Genomic DNA, 17,174 nt, shown 5'->3' on the forward strand with positions numbered 1-17,174 from the left:
AACGGCTAGTCGCTGAAGCACATTTAAATTTAAGGAAATTAGAAAATGATATTTCATTCTTAAGATAAAACGTGGCTCAGATGATACCGGAAGTGAATAATTTTTGCTGCTATTCTGAAAGAACCAATCGGAAATTAAGATGTGCGGGAACATTTACTTGACTCCGGTGTCTGAGCTTGACTAACGGATGTCGCTTCCTCCTCCCGTCCATCAAATGATTGACGTTTGGAGCTCTACAGCAGTGTTTAGTTAGCCTATTTTATTACGGCCGAACACCATGAGATTACATTCCAGTCGCTAGTTAGCTAGCTTAATGGGTTTTCGAGTGAAAAGATGATCGCCTCACTTTCTCGGGGAAGTTTGCTGGATGAGGTGCTGCACGGAGGCTTTAACGAGGTAGTTTTTGCTTCCTGTTTATTACTAGCTCAGCTGTAGAAAACCTCAAATTGGTCGACGAGGATAAAATAAGATAACGAGACAGTTTAAACAGATGGCAAGATGTGCGGTGCATAAAGGTACAACATGCTAACCCCAACATGCACTAGCTAGCTAGTTCCAAACTGTGAACAACTGTCGTCATTTTTAACAGTAGCTGACGTTGGTTTCTGATTGTCAAGTTGCTAAATGAAAAGAAATTAGAACAAATACTAATATTAAAATGTACAAGATTAGTATACTTGTATTGTCAATGAGTGGGTTTGTGACTGTGTATCCTGGACAACGGTGAGTCACGTGACGGAACAGCAGTGGTAAAATATAATGACATTGCCTAATATATACCACAAAACAATATATTAATAATATAAATTAGTCAAATCGAAATGTTGTCTATAACTGATTTCTGTATTTCAATGTATTATTAACTGGGCGACCCCGCCCCACCCCCCTTTGTCCTAGTATAATAAACAAAGGATCTCGTTTGTTTTGCTATTGTCTCAGCCTTTTGTGCATATTTTTTATTAAAACGTGGCCTGTTTGTGTGTTTCTTCCAAAAAAAACACAGCATCAATTGACCACCTACACTTCCTGGGTCAATTCTCAGTTGAAGAGGAAACCCGGACTGAGGCCCATCACTGACCTCCGGCGGGATCTGCAGGATGGGGTTGTTCTCATACAACTAATAGAGATTGTTGGTAAATAAATACGCATATATTGTCATATTCCTTTTTGTTTATCGGTATGCGCTGGTGATATAATCGGGAGAATGCCAATTGAGGCATATTAATTTACTGTAGGTACACACTAAAACATTGTATGTATATAATAGGTTATTATTACTCTATAAAGTATGTCATTTGCAGTGATGTAACATTCCTGCTATTGCTATTCACAGAATTCCTGTGCCACTATTTGAGTAAATTCTGTAGCTGTACATAATTGTTTTCATGTTTTATTGGCAAATTTGCTCAGCCGTTAAGTTTAAGTACCCATGACACCAACAGATGTTTGAAAAAAGCGAATTTATAAAAGATATTCATGTAATAAAACATTTTTATTATACTGCTCTGATCTGCCAGAAAACAACTCCTAAATACGAGTTCCGGCAACCAGACTCAACAAAACACAGCCATTAATGCACAGCAAAGCAATAAAAGAAAAACATTTCCAACAATAATAATATTGACTGATAGTGTGTTGTGATGAGTTGGTGGCTGGTGGAATCTTTTGGAAATGTGAACAGGTTTACTCCGTCTTCTAGAGTTTTGCGGCAATAGCATACTTAGGGGGCATAATATACAAATATATACATAACAGAAAATCAAGAAATGCACAGTATAGAACCTGTGTATTTAATGTGGGGCTCCAAAGAGGAAGGATTCTCAAAGTGACGTCACTTCCTCCTTCATTCTGACAGGATTTTTCTGCAGAGAAAAATGTAAAAAAAAAAGGCTAAATATGTCAACATTCAAGCACATATTCGGACATATGCATTTCAAGGTTATTATGCACAGGAAAAAGAACATGCATCTTTGTGTCATGGACAAGTATTAAGACCAAATGCCAAGAGTAAACCTGCAATCTGCAAATCTCCAGCAGGGGGCGACTGTACACCTGCAAAGCCCACTGTCCATCCATTCCTTTTCTATGTCCTTACCAGGGTTGCTGGGGTAGCCGGAGCCTATCCCAGCTGACTTTGGACGAGAGGTGGGGTAAACCCAGTACACCAAAACTCACTGTCTAAAATTAAAATAAACTTGTGGCAAGCGACTGTGATTGGCTGGTGACCAGTCCAGGGTGTACCCTGCCTCTCGCCCGAAGACAGCTGAGATAGGCTCCAGCATGGATAGATGTGGCAAACGATTTATTACTCAGGTAAAGCATCTAAGCTGTGCATTTTAATCATGAAATGGGGAGAATAATTGAAATCAGCCGACTATAAACAAATTCTGAATTGTTAACATTAAAAAAAAGTAATGGAAATTTGATTTAAGGTTAAGCATATTGTTTCCACATGTTTCATATTAAATTCATTCCTGGAGCTGTTTTTTTTTAACTAATCATATATAATCAAATAGTGGCTTCTTCTCAAATGAACACCAGGTACTCTCTGTAGTTGTGTAAATAAATGCCTCTGCCACTATTTCAGGAATACAGGGTGCACTGTACTTTTTTTTTATTTTATTTTTAAAATTTTTTTACACACATTGTTGTCAAGTTCACAGTTAAATTTAAGGCTAAGATGGGACCAATGCCAAGACGTTGCTTCTGTCCCCCCCAAAATTCTCTAAACTTGCTGCCAGTTGACCATAGTTGGCACTATGCTGATGAGAACATGTTGATATAGAGAATATTGGAAGTCTAATCTGTTGTATCCTGTCATTTCCTAAATACTTGTTTTTCCTCTCTCAATCTTTTTCTATGTTACAGCCGGGGAGCTGCTTGAGGGTGTTTACGTGAATCCTCAGAGCAAAGACGAAAGCAGGAAGAATGTGGAACAAGTGTTGCAGTTCATTTCCTCCAGACACATACGCATGCCGCACATCTCAGCAAGAGGTAAATCATTTTGTAGGCATCCACAATTGCTGAAATGCACAGTAAATATAGTATACATTCATTCATAAGACATACTGTATGTGCTTTCTGCAGACATTGTTGAAGGTAACCTAAAATCTTTGATGAGGGTTATTCTGGCACTGGCTGCACACTTCAAGCCTTCAGCCAATCACAGGGTGGCTTCAGGAAGTGGGAGGGCCTTGGCAGCATGTCCATCCAGTCACAACCCCCTGTCCACTGTGGCGCTTGCACAAGGCGCTGCTGCTGCGCTGGCGTCAGCTCGATATGACGCCTCACTGCATGCAGGCTCCTCACGCATTCACAGGTACAGTGGGTGCAAATATTGCAAATCAGATGCATTGAAGATATTTTTTTCTGACACTGTAGAACTGCACTGCATCCTACTGAGAGGTGATTCTAACACTTTGTTTACCTTAATTATCTACATGAAAGGGGCAACATATTACAAACACACTTTATATAATGCAGGGCAGTTTCATACTACAGTAAGCTACAACTACAATAATGATATATAAATTATCTTATAATTATAGTTGCTGGAGGTCTGAAGTGGAGAAGAGCGTGTGTGTGCGTGCCCTGGTGAAGCAATATGAGAGGGGAAACCCAGATGAGCAGGACAATAACGCACAAATGATGAGGTAATTTCAAATATTTGTTATTATAATCTCCAAGGTTTCTCAAGTGGTGCTTAAATTTTGAAAGCATGAACTTGAATATATTTTGATTTTAGCATGTGCTGTGATTTACAACAACACATTTGAACACCTCGGAGAGACGTTTATTTTAAATTCGTCAGCATATGTTTGCACAAGAAGTAACGTTTTAATCTTCTTATCCCTAAATGAGCTTTTAAAATTGCAGATGGGATTCATGTAGACATCAAAACTTCAGTGCTTGACTTGCCTGCAGCAATTTCTTAAATGCTGCATGTAAAATTGGAAATTTGCTTATTGAGAGACACAGATAGCTTCAATTTTCTGGTCTAGTACTGCAATTTAGTATTGACAACTTCTCACAGTCTTACAGCGGAACCTCCAATCTTAAAAAGAGTTCTGTGATGCTGATTTTAATACATTTTTTCCCATTGGAAATAATGTCCCACCATTGCCATCATATAACCTTTATTAACTGAAGGAAACATGAATTCCAACATGTAATGTGACATTCTGAAGCAGAACATGATCCCCTTCCGAGGCTGCCAAGCAATTTTCCAACATGATAAGAAAGCACCAACTTTTGGTAAATGCTTAATTTGCCATCTTGAACAGTAGACCGCATTCTCTGACTATTTGTGATGCCCAACAGTGACGTGTTGGTAACATACCAATGGTGTGTGTGTGTGTGTGTGTGTGTGTGTGTGCAAAAGCAGATGGCAGAGAAAAGAACTAACCAGCCTTTATTCTCTCCAGTCACATGTGCTATTAGCTTGTGGGTTTTTTTCACAAGTACACCGCATCATATTGAGGGTTATGTTTGATGTTCTGGTTCCACAATAATAATGAATTAATACTTCTCAAAACTCATCAGTACTGTGACCTTTACTTTGTAAAGGTCGACTTCTGACACACCGATTGTATTGGGATTTTGTTACCTAGTGTACCTAGGTATCAATTTGTATCATTAATTCAATTCAAAAAGTGAAACTCTTTCTCTACATACACAGTGAGATATTTCACGAATATATTCAGGAATTTCATAATAATTTTGATGATTACAGTTTACAGCTAATAAAAACCTCAATGTTGTCATCAAAAAATCAATTGCAAAAACTTGCTGAGTCTTTAATCGTTCTTTTTGTTGTAATTGAACACGTAAAATCAAATACATTTTGCATGTTCCTTTTTATTGAGCTGGTGTACCAAAAGTTTATGAAACTAAATTAAGACGAAGATGCTTTAATAAGACATGCTGTGCTGGTTGCCATGGTAGCACGTGGCCAGCTTCGAGGCAGAGGGCGTGTGTGTGGAAACAGACAAACTATCATGAGTCTGGAGAAACATAGCACAGTTCAAACAGTCTGCAGTGTATGATGGGCGGGACGCAGATTAAATGGTAAGAGCAGGCAGTGTATATTTATGTATATATATATGTGTGTGGGGGGGGGGGGTGTAAACCTGATTTGCATGTAATTACACTAAAACTAATACAAAATAACTTTCGCAACATATCCTGTTAAATGGAGTAGGGTACACTGTTTGTATTTGTTCATGCTTTTGCTTACATGCACTTTATAACTCGCCTTTTTAGAACAAATGAAGTAATCAGTACTTTTCTTTTTTCCCCCCCATGAGTCTCAGCTCAGCAAGTCCGCCACCATCTCCAAGAGCTTTACCCAGCAATCATGTAGACGCACAGCAAGAAGACCATGCAAAGTCAGAGACCAGCGGTGAGTTCTACATATTAGCTTTGATTTGTGCATCATCTGTCCTATAATGGCCGTGTACCTGTGTGTGCAGCCATGGTGGAGTCATCTATTGCTGTAGCAGCGACAGCGTGGGAGGATTCCATCAGTGAAAGTTTGGAGAAGGAAGTGGAGGAGACGCGTAAAATGGTGTCTGCTTTGCAGGTACAATTGTTGTGATGGCTTACGTGCTACAATGTGTTTTTGCTGAATTTGGGGTTGGGACTTAAATGTTAGCCTCAAGTGATTTCCTTGTATGAAAAATGATTACTGCAAGGCGGCTGTATGTATGTTTGTTATGGCCTTGTGTGATTGTAATTACCTTTTACTATGACTGATTTATGATAGTAAACAATATTACTACAATACACCATCTGCCAAGCAGGGCAATATTATTATTGTAGCAGCTAACATGAAAAACCTTTTATATGGCGGGCAATTTTTTGTAGAAGGCTTAATAGTCGAAATAGATGTGTCCCAATGATGTGCATTGTTAGCTATAACCACAGAGTCTAAATATAATACAATCTTTAGACTGATCTTTAGACTCACAACCTGTCAATGTCATGTCCTCTTCCCTTTTAAGGCCCTGCTGCTACAAGGCTCTCTGCCAGAGGATGGACAAGATCTGTCTTTGACTTTGGATGAAGGTCACCCTGAGCAGCAACTTGTACGCATCCTCACCTTCTATCATTTGACTTTTTAGATGATCTTATTTTCTGTCTCTCTCTCCTTTTTCGCTGTCTGTTTCCCTTCTTACCCAACCTCTTTGTGTGCCACTCAGATCACATTTCTTCCTCTTGACAATGTGTGTGTGTGTGTATGTGCAGCTATGTGTAGGTGTGCTGGAGGGTAACTCAGATATCAGTTTCTGCTCATTCTCACACTCGTTCCTTGTTTGCCGTCTTCCCAGGTCATCATCCGCAGCCGTTTGGATCAGAGCATGGAGGAGGCTCGAGAACTGAAGGTACTTACTGTACAAAATCCATTTTTACCACCAGGAAGATAAGCCATTAATTTGATCTCTAACTCTTATTAATATTTAATTAGAGGGAACTATTGCGCTGTAAGCAAGAGATGAGAAACCTACAGGGAGTCAAGGTAAGCTGCATAGAGTTTATTTACGGAGCTTAATTACCTGTTAACCTACAGTACACAAAGACTGTTGGGGAATTTTATAAACATCCAGGAGGCCCAGCAGCAGAGGCTGTGCACGCAGGAGGCATCCATACTTCAGCTGAAGCAAGAACTTTTACGAGCCAGCATGACTAAAGATGAACTTAACAATCAAAAGGTAGAAAATACAAAGCTGGTCTATGATAACCATTTTGCTTGATTGGAAGTATTGTTATGTACGTATGTTATGTTATTAGTGTTATAATATGTTATTTTCCCTAGACTGAGCTGCAATGGAAACTGGAGGAATGTACGCGCCTCTGGAGTGACTGCAAGGTATCGTGTTGATAACCACATTTTATTCAATGTGCATTATTTGTAACGGCCAGCAGGGGGAGACATCACTGTCTATAACAGAGGTAGGGAACCTATGGCTCGGGAGCCAGGTAGGGCTCTTTTGATGACTGTATCTGGCTCTCAAACATTTCTTACCACAATAAAAATGTATTTTTGCTAACATTTTAAAGTAAACATCACAGAAATGACTGTTAAAAATAATATTAAAAATCAACAACTTTTTTATGCATTTTAATTCGTCCATCTATTTTCGGCCGACCATATCCATCTTTCCTGATATTTTCCAGGTCAAACACCAAAACTCGATTATTACTGGGTAATGCGGTAGTCTACCTTGGTCATTGAGATGTCAACATGTAAATATAAACTTTTCTCCTTTAGTCAAATAGTCACCTAGCTAAAGCTGCAGAACCAAGCCTTCTGGCAAAGATGGCCAAAAGAATGAAATACGTCTATGGAGTATGGTGCAAAACTATGCAGCAGCAGAAGTTGTATTAATGGCAACAAGTATTTGATTTATTATTAGACACTGCGCTGCTCACGAAAGTGTGCTGGCCACACCCCATTGGCGTGCGGTAGTGTGCCTGGTCTACACAATTAGAGCCCATTATATCTAAAACTGTTGGTCTTACATAAAAATGCACACATTTTATTGCATTCAATGTTTAAAAAAATGTATATGGCTCTCACAGATACACATTTTAAAATATCTGGCCTTTATGGCTCTCTTAGCCAAAAAGGTTCCCGACCCCTGGTCTATAAAGTAGTACAGGCGAGCCCACAATATTTCAGTCTGCGAGCTGGTTTTAAAAAGACCCAAGTCCCAAAGAGCTAACTCCTTCTTTGAACAGAGAGAATATATATTTACTGCATATATATTATATAGGCATAATTGGAACCGAGCATGAAGTGCTATAAGCACACTATAAATCTTGCAATCTCGGTGTTCACACCATCAATCAGCGGGTGCTTTTTTCATCACAGTTCAACAGCTGCGACAGTGTTAATAAGATTTGTCAATCTCTACATATGACTTCTCTCAAAACATGAAAAAAACTACTTTCTTGTGCGGCACTGTAAGCATCATTGGAACTGTAGTCTTTTAGCATAAAAAATGTGTTGTACACAAAATTCCTCAATAGTTCTGTATATAACCTGAGTAGTATGTCAGTCAAAATAGCTACTAGTCACTATAAGTGAAAGCATAACCTTTGTTATAGATACGGGTATCTTACCGATGAGTGATCAGTATAATAAAGATGAAATTATCATTCTCATGTGGCGCTGATTGAGTCGTGGTCTGCTCACCACTTAATCTTTTCCGCAGAGGGACAACAGTGAATCAGGAGGTGAGCGTAATGTCAGCGACAATGACAACATTGGTCATTATTCCAGCTCCAATATCAGCCTCCTTGTCCTAAATGCCTGTTTACTTAGCCTAGATATGATACAAATACAAATATATAAATAGTACTGCTATGGAAATGAAGGAATATAGAGACATAGAAATTGTTGTGGGTTTCGGGTAAACATGGCAAAAATTGGGCTTTATATTGAGTCAAAACTTTGCCAAAACTTGACTATTCTTTCTATTACTACAATGTATCTGTGAAGAAGGAAGTTGGGCAGAGGGACAGACTTGTGCAACAACTCAAATACAAGCTTGAGGAAAGCGAAAAACAACAGGTACTTTTTTCACTTTAGATATTAGCATCAGTAAAACAGTCCACTTGTCCAGTTTGCAATATGTTCTCATTTTTCGTTGTTGTTGACAGAAAGTGTTGCAAAAAGAACTGGACCATAAAAACAGTATGATGCAAGATCTTATGAATAGAGATCTTCAACAGGTAGTACTGATTTTGCTTATTCCTTTTCTAATTTTGGGTTATTAGACTTACTTGAGAATGAATATACTGTATATATATTTGTAGATTTCCCCATGCACTGATAACAATGGCTACTATTACACTGGAAACCCTGCTCCCTCCATATCAAGTGTAAGTGTTTTTTTGACGTTTTAGTGTACTGTCTTGGAAAAACATCCAGTATTTTTTATTTGTATTGTTTTGTGTTGCTCCTTATCTTCTGTTTTTGTGTCCGTTGATATTATTTTACTTTCCTGAACAAGTACACTTCATGTATTGTCTTACATATGACTTAATGCAGACACTAACATCATATAGCACTAACTATACAGAATTTGAACAACATAACATCTTTGTAAAGGTGATAAATTATGAAAACAAATTGGTGTGTTTGTTTGCAGGCAGAGGAGGTCCAGCTTCTCCGAGATGCACTCAGAAGTTTAAGGAACGACTTCAGAGCCCACGACCCCCAGCACCACACTCTAGACACCCTGGAGCAGGGCATCATGTCACTCATTGATAGACTACATGCTCTTCAGTCACACAGGGTGTGTTTATTTTATGTCTTTTTGGGAAGTCAAAAGATTTAGTCTTTTTTTTCAACATTTATTATCCTACTGCAGTCCAGAGGGAAATCTCCCAGACGCAAAGGCTTGAACAGCGACTCTGATTCTTGGCCAAGTAAGATGTCCTCCTTTCTGACACTTTTACACATACAGCACATTTGTGTAAATTCACTATGTTTTTTTGTTTCATTGCAGAGGTTTGCCAGTCTAACAGCACCGCCACCACCTCCACAAAGATACTCTATTTCACTGGAAGATCCCCTACACCTTCTATGATCAACATACCCAAAAAGTAGGAAGCGTTTGTAATGTTTATGTCAGCGTTTGCAGGATACATGATATGCAGGAGGGTTAATATTTACAGAACGCAATGATGGTGGATATTATTACAGGCTGGGAGAGGTCACTCTCAAGGATGTGAAAGCAGCTGTGGATCAAGAGGGAAACTACAGGTATCACTTTAAGGCCATGGACCCTGAATTTGGTACTGTGAAAGAGGAGGTAAGAACAGAACTTTTGTAGTACAGCAGAACAGACGGACAGCAATAGAATTTGTAATGTACAGTGCACATAGTAGTAAATGATACTGTATGTATGTCCCTGTGTGTGAGAGAAGGTTTTCTTAGACGGAGCCATTGTTCCTGGTTGGGAAGGCAAAATTGTGGCCTGGGTGGAGGAAGACCACGGTGAAGAAAGGTGAAAGTATTTACATGGCCCTCCTAATATTCTCACATTTCTCCTTACTGTCTAAATTCTAAACTTTTTTTGTTTGCTTGGCATGCTTAGACCTTCATAGCCATTAAACATCTCAAGAAGAAGAATTGAGGATTCTATATATTGGAACTGGACTCACTGTTGTGCTACTAATGTTGATAATATCATAGAAGTCAGTGCCTTGCCACGATGTGCTTGATATTGCCAAGCCTTAACCGGAAGTGTCTATAGAAGACTAAAAACCCTACAAATTTAGCATTTAATGTTCACCTCTGGAAAATGTCATTAGAATTGTTTTTTTTAATCAACTTTCATACAATCTATCTGTTCATTGTTTTTTCATCTCATACTATATGAGATTCTTCAGTATTATCCACCATTGCAGTGACACCACTTTACCACCTTTCATTATCATAATTTAATCATAATGCTGTTGTTGTCATGTTCATTAGAAAATGTCAGGCTCATTTGAATTGTTTGTGAAATACAATAAGTAGTTTTTGTATAAAGTATTTTTACCATATTTTTACCATATTCTTGGTATGCTGGCGTGTACCTTCTGACATTTTGGAGCTGGGAATTCAACCTTTCATTTGATGTATTATGAATTTGACATGGAAAGCATGTGGGACCTACTGTAGCTGATATATGAGCTATCCCATAAATAATTTATTGTGTGTGTGTGTGTGTGCGTGCGTGCACGTGTGTCCTCACCATTTGGGATTGTTTTGCCGTTTCTAACAAGCTAATAGAAATATGCATTATCTCATGTTTTGTACTTATTGGATGCCATAACTGCCTGTCAAATGTACAGTTTTTGTATATTCTATGCATTGATACTGACAAGTTAGAAAGAAGTTGGTCTATGTTTTTTGTGTGATAGTCTTGTTTTACAAAATAAAACCTGTTGTTTAAGAAATATTAAATGTCTTTGTTGGGATGTTTGGGCGCATAAAAAAACAAACAACAAAAAACAAACAATGGCAATAAATGAAAAACTACCCTTTCATAAACATATAAAATACATTATCAACATGAGGAAAATGTAACTAACAATTTAAAAAATCATAGGCAAACGGTTTTGAGGAGGGCAGGTATATTCAGAGTAAACCCCTAATAATTTTACAGCTTTGCAATTAGTGCAAAACGTTTCAGAAAGGTAAAATAAACAATACTATTTATAATGTTTTTTATTGCACCATTTTTTTTTAATTTTTTTTCTAATTAATTAGTTTTTCTAATTAGTATCGAGAAAAAATATGATGATGATCTTGTGATCGATTGAAATTACGGTCCATGCCACAGTGAAATCTGAATTTAAAAAAATCCTCTATTTTAGTATCTTGCGTCTCAACAGGTTTTACGACACTTCTTGCAGAGAGACGGCAGTGTGTGGAAAGTGCCGGAAAGTCGTGTGTTTTGGACAGGAGGAGGTCATTAGAAAGTGAGGCTCGTCCCCGGTACGGTTATAAGAGGTTTTTCCTGATGCAGGTGTAAGATAGTTCCATTATTTATAGCTCTGTGTAGATTGTGTTGATTGCTACGATATGCTTCGCCTAATCCTGCGGCTCAGGCCGTCCGCCGGACTCTCGCGTCCCCGTGTCCTCCCAACCGGGCCTGCTGCTTCTGCCAATGGCTCTCTTTGCGTGCCTGGAACCGGGTGTGTGAGGCGGCTACACCGCGTCGCTGGATCCAGGGCGTTATGCTTCAGTCACAGGGGAGCTCTGCTGCGGTGTCCCCAGCTTGCTATGACCTGTCAGGGCACGCGTTTCTACAGCCTGCCGCCGCACCAAAAGGTATCCTTACCGGGTTTCCGGTTGCTATAGCACCCGGTTAACTTGATGTTAGCATGACCTCCGTAGCTACCACTGCTGAGATGATGCTAAATATGCCGCTTGTTACATGTCTCAAATAACAATTTGGCCTATAAAATCAACCCCGTTTGTGTCAGTAAACACATTTGATAAATGATTTAATAAGCTTTGCTGCAAAACAAAAGTATATGGCATGAGCGTGTGGATGACTAAATTAGCTTGTTACACCCAGTTTCATGCAAACCTTTAATGGTAGCCTTGTAGTATTACCTTTTCTTTAATCATATGCAACAGGATTTTTGTTCCAATTCTCTTTACTTTTGCACCCAAATTCTGGTTATCTATGTGGCTGTTCATCATGTTAACATTCTCCAATTGTGACACTTCCGGGTGACCTAGCAATATATTTCAACCTTCCACTCCACTACACTCATGGACCACAACATTAGTAACACCTGCAAAAGTCTACGTCATTGGTTAGAAATTTGACTCCCTAATGTTTTGCCATTGGCTGGCATCAATATAAAGCCTTAATTTCTACACTTTATTGGAAAACCTTTAACAATTCTCACCCTGATTGGCTTGTTGCTTATAAATAGATACATAAAGTAGTGAATATGAAATGCTTGAGAGCGGCTTTAAATCATCCTATATGTTGTGAAGTACATGCTGTGGATCATGACAACATTTATGATGTAATGTATATTAAACAGGTGGAGCTGCCTGCACTATCACCCACCATGCAGACTGGAACCATTGCTCGCTGGGAAAAGAAGGAGGGAGATAAAATCAGCGAGGGCGACCTTATAGCTGAGGTTAGGAAATGTTTGTGTTTATTTTATGCAGGAAGTATTGTTGAAAAATGGTACATTGTGTAAAATTATGTTTTTTTTTTGTAGGTGGAAACTGACAAGGCCACTGTGGGTTTTGAGATGCTGGAAGAGTGCTATCTTGCCAAAATCCTTGTTCCTGAAGGGACCAGAGATGTGAACATTGGAGCAATAATTTGCATCACTGTTGATAGGTAAACAAAGCTTGCCAATACAATTTAGTCTCACGTCTTGCCTCCTCTGTGTGTTTTTTTTGTTTTCTAATCTCTGTCCTTTCTGCAGCCCAGATCTCATCCCAGCCTTTAAAGATGTTACATTGGACTCACTTTCTTCAGCTGGGGCTGCTGCTTCATCAACTGCCCCCACTCCTGCTGCTCCAGCTGCAGCGGCCGCTTCTGCACCTCCTGCAGTCCCGGGCAGCTCCTACCCGACACACATGAAGGTGGGCCTAGCCTTTCACATGTTTTTATCCATATAAATTAGGGGTGCACGATTAATTAAAAATAATAATAATCCAAGTTGCAGTTTACCAATAGCCAATAGTTCGTGTACAGTTTGTGTAGTTTTGTATCACATAAAAAACTAAAGGCAAAATGTCCAAACCTTTTTTAAACTAGCTTTGATGCTAGTATGGTGCAGCTTTTTGCAATGCAGGTGGATCTTGCTTGAAAAATGATTGTGTGTGTTGCAGATCACACTTCCCGCTCTTTCTCCAACAATGACAATGGGCACGGTGCAACGCTGGGAGAAGAAGGTAGGAGAGAAGCTCAGTGAGGGAGATCTACTGGCTGAGATTGAGACGGACAAGGCAACAATCGGTAAGCTTGAGCGCCCTTAAACGTGTCAGTCCTTCTTGCTTTTGTTTGTGCATTGTAGCCTGTTCTCACTGCGTCCCCATGGTGTCACATCTAGGCTTTGAAGTGCAGGAGGAGGGATATCTGGCCAAAATCATGATAGCAGAGGGCACACGCGATGTCCCGTTGGGAACGCCACTTTGTATCATTGTAGAGAAGGAGAGTGACATTGCTGCATTTAAAGACTATGTGGAAACGGGCGTGGCAGATATTTCAACACCTCCTCCTGCTCCAGCACCAGTAAGTCATGCATATGCACATATTCATCTCTGTTCTGATGATGTAACCCTCTGTTTACTTTTTTCCAGGTAGCAGCACCCACTCCTGCTCCCACCCCTGCTGCAGCGCCCCCTGCAGCCGTGGGGCCGAGGAAGGGACGCGTGTTTGCCAGTCCACTGGCCAAGAAACTCGCTGCAGAGAAAGGCTTTGACCTGGCGCAGATCAGCGGTGAGTCATCAAGAAATAATGAGCCCTACAAAGTAAAACCATGCATATCATGTAAACATTTATTTGCTCAGGTTCGGGCCCCGATGGACGCATTACCAGGAAAGACATTGAGAGTTTTGTTCCACCAAAGACCGCACCAGTAAGTTATACTTCTACTCTCTTGTTTTTGCACAGCATAGGTGAGCACAATGGCAATATTGTGCATGTGTATTTGGTGTTATTGACCTAAGCAGTTACTGTATTTTTTTTGGCACTGGATTATAAGGCAAAGTCTCAACTATGGGGTCTATTTCTGTACTTAACTCATATATAAGGTGCACCGTATTATAATGTGCATGCTTCAGCAATGCCACAATCCATTCACATATGGTGGCTTTTATCGTCTTTTATCCATCATTCTCACGCCCCTTGCAACTTCACTTTGAACACCCTGTTTACACCAATATCCTTGTTGTTAGAGTTCTTTGTTAATCCTCCTACAATGATGGCAAGCTCCGAATTCATTTGCTTCAGTAGGTTGTTCACAATAGTCGAGAGATGGCCGCAATGATATTTTGCAGCATATCGGGAGTATACATACTGGAGGCGGGCAGAGGTTAAGCGTACGTATTACGGCATGTTCTTTGATTGGTTTATCGCTACCAGCATACGTTTTACATCCCTGCGTACCGTTGATTTTTGATAAGATGAAAGGCTTTTAAGTGTACCTTATAATGCACAAAATTAAAGTAACTGTTCCAGTACCACTATGTGGTCTTCAAAGTGTTCCTTTTTTTTTTTTTTTTTACACGTTGGTGTCATTGATGTAATTAAAAGTGTTACTTTTGACAGGCTGCTCCCGCTCCAAGTGCAGCTCCAGCTGCTCCCGCACCTGCTGCAGTTCCTGCTGCAGCAGCTGGGACCTACACAGACATCCCTATCAGCAATATCCGCAAGGTGAGAGCAAACGCAGCTGATGTGTAGAAGCTCCCAAGTTCAGTGGGCCCTGATGTTCTTCACAGCCACTCGTTTTCATGCTGCTTATAAACTCATCACAGACCAGTCAAATTTAAATAGAAGGATTTTGGATGAAAACTGGAGTTTGGGTGTCCTGCACAGGTCATCGCTCAGAGATTGATGCAGTCAAAGCAAACCATCCCCCACTACTACCTCTCTGTAGATGTCAACATGGACCAAGTGCTGGAGCTTAGGAAAGAACTCAACGAGGTATGTTTGTTTTGTTTGGCGTTAGACCAAAATGAAAGTCAGTCAGTTTTTATTGTCTACTGTTACAGGAGGTGAAAGCCAGAAATCTCAAGCTGAGTGTGAACGACTTCATCATCAAAGCTAGTGCTCTGGCCTGCCTCAAGGTTCCAGAGTGTAACTCCTCCTGGATGGACACAGTCATCCGCCAGTGAGTAGTCATTAAACATCTACATTCAAAGACTCTATTTAATCATACTTTAATAGCTTATTTTTATTGGAGATTTTCCCACAATTCCTTTCAATAAAAAATAAATACATCAATTTAGTAAATGGATTCTTAATTTCCCACAAGGTATTAAAGTATTACCACCTACTGTATGTTGAAATAAAAAAACATAAAAGACCGACAACATTCATGTCTGTCTGTAGTATCTCTACAAACATCCCCAGTTATCCAGCCCATGTCTTGTTGGTGGTGTTTGTGTCCTCATGATGACCGGAGTGTTTGCTTCCTCTTCCAGGAACCATGTGGTGGACATGAGCGTGGCAGTGAGCACCGCCAACGGCCTCATCACTCCCATCATCTTTAACGCCCACACCAAAGGACTGGCCGCCATCAGCAGCGACGTGTCGTCCCTTGCCGCCAAAGCACGGGACGGCAAACTGCAGCCACATGAATTTCAGGTAGAATCCCACCAGTGGAAATCCTATCAGTGACCGTATACTTGATTTAAATTCTTTCCTACCAGGGAGGCACTTTCACCATCTCCAACTTGGGGATGTTTGGCGTCAAAAACTTCTCTGCCATCATCAACCCTCCACAGTCCTGCATCCTCGCTGTGGGAGGCTCTGAAAAACGCCTGATGCCTTCTGACAACGAGAGAGGGTAGGTGATAAACCTGCACCGCACCCTCTGTATAACACTCACGGTTTTGTTCTATTCCAGTTTTGATGTGGCCAGCATGATGTCTGTGACGCTGAGCTGTGACCACCGGGTGGTAGATGGCGCTGTGGGCGCCCAGTGGCTCACTGAATTTCGCAAGTTCCTGGAGAAGCCCGTCACCATGCTCTTGTGAGCGGACTGCAAACTGCAATACGGTGACCTCTGGCCACCAGGTCACTCCCTCTGTTACCCTGAACACAAGGCAACGAGGGGGAGCAAAGTGGGAGGGAGGGGCAGCACTCACTCCACTTTTTCTCTCTGTCTTACTCTCCTCTCTCGCTCTCTAATTCTATTTATTAAAACTCCATAACAAGATTTTATCCTAGCAAAGAGTCTGGCCTCTAAAAAGTAATGATGTGCAAAGGGAAATGTTACACTTGTTCAATCAGAGATCAAATTTAGTTCTTAAATGAGTTTGTGTTATAAAGGCAAACAGGAAGTGAAGCTCTCTGTGTGTGACTTCTTATCACACAAAAGGATGGGGAAAAAAATGATGGATGCATACTGTGCACATTGTGTGTCTTTGTGTCTACGCAGATAAACAGCATCATGTTGTCATTGTTGTGGCTCTACACCACTGTGGATACTACTATATAGATTATATATGATTGGCACCTGGAGCGCTGACAACACAGTAAACAAAATCCAATTTAATATATCTGTACAGCCCCCGACCTCTAGAAAAGACCAAACAGGTTTGCCAATCCCTTTCTGCTCCATGTTCAGTTTGTAGTCTCACAGTCCAATAATAATCTGTCCTTCATGCAGCTGAAAGGCACAAAGCTGCCGCTGGAAGTCTCTTTTAAATAAACTGAGAGAAGAACCGTGTGCCAAGGACTTTTTTGAGTGGGAGCTTATAAGAGTAATGGCAGTTATTTAAAATACATACATGTGTAGAATATCATGACAAAGTTCAACATTTCTGCATTTAAATAAGAAATGGAAACATCAATTATAAACGTCCATTACACATAGGTGAAACTTACCACTGTGAGACTTATCATTAGGCAAAAACAGGAAATTGTTTGGGTCCCCAAGATTTCCAGGGGCCCCCAAACCTGTCTTAA

At 40.2% G+C, this 17,174-nt stretch overlaps 2 protein-coding genes across 3 annotated transcripts; both read left to right on the forward strand.

The window, feature by feature from the left end:
• The first annotated feature begins 157 nt into the window (after nucleotides 1-157).
• On the forward strand, nucleotides 158-10,945 carry LOC131138219 (dixin-like). Of its 2 annotated transcripts, none has more exons than XM_058086958.2 (21): nucleotides 158-396; nucleotides 1,004-1,133; nucleotides 2,869-2,994; nucleotides 3,088-3,319; nucleotides 3,549-3,653; nucleotides 5,307-5,401; nucleotides 5,472-5,581; nucleotides 6,003-6,086; nucleotides 6,330-6,383; nucleotides 6,467-6,517; nucleotides 6,606-6,710; nucleotides 6,815-6,868; nucleotides 8,504-8,575; nucleotides 8,665-8,736; nucleotides 8,821-8,886; nucleotides 9,156-9,302; nucleotides 9,378-9,435; nucleotides 9,516-9,612; nucleotides 9,713-9,821; nucleotides 9,937-10,016; nucleotides 10,107-10,945. In XM_058086958.2, exons 1-21 carry the CDS (start codon nucleotides 334-336, stop codon nucleotides 10,114-10,116), a joined length of 1,920 nt encoding a protein of 639 aa, XP_057942941.2. In that variant the 5' UTR covers nucleotides 158-333; the 3' UTR covers nucleotides 10,117-10,945. The 2 variants fall into 2 exon arrangements, with proteins under 2 accessions (XP_057942941.2, XP_057942942.2); XM_058086959.2 differs by having other exon boundaries at nucleotides 5,313-5,401.
• A 459-nt stretch (nucleotides 10,946-11,404) lies between these two features.
• On the forward strand, nucleotides 11,405-16,935 carry dlat (dihydrolipoamide S-acetyltransferase (E2 component of pyruvate dehydrogenase complex)). Its single transcript, XM_058087440.2, has 14 exons — nucleotides 11,405-11,830; nucleotides 12,562-12,663; nucleotides 12,748-12,872; nucleotides 12,961-13,120; nucleotides 13,370-13,496; nucleotides 13,591-13,772; nucleotides 13,841-13,979; nucleotides 14,051-14,118; nucleotides 14,811-14,915; nucleotides 15,078-15,185; nucleotides 15,254-15,372; nucleotides 15,686-15,848; nucleotides 15,914-16,050; nucleotides 16,111-16,935. Exons 1-14 carry the CDS (start codon nucleotides 11,582-11,584, stop codon nucleotides 16,238-16,240), a joined length of 1,914 nt encoding a protein of 637 aa, XP_057943423.2. The 5' UTR covers nucleotides 11,405-11,581; the 3' UTR covers nucleotides 16,241-16,935.
• Nucleotides 16,936-17,174: the final 239 nt, after the last annotated feature.

Source organism: Doryrhamphus excisus, linkage group LG21 (assembly GCF_037039965.1).
Source record: "Doryrhamphus excisus strain RoL-2023G ecotype Guam linkage group LG21, RoL_Dexc_Guam_v1.1, whole genome shotgun sequence".
In the NCBI taxonomy this organism is placed as follows: domain Eukaryota; kingdom Metazoa; phylum Chordata; class Actinopteri; order Syngnathiformes; family Syngnathidae; genus Doryrhamphus; species Doryrhamphus excisus.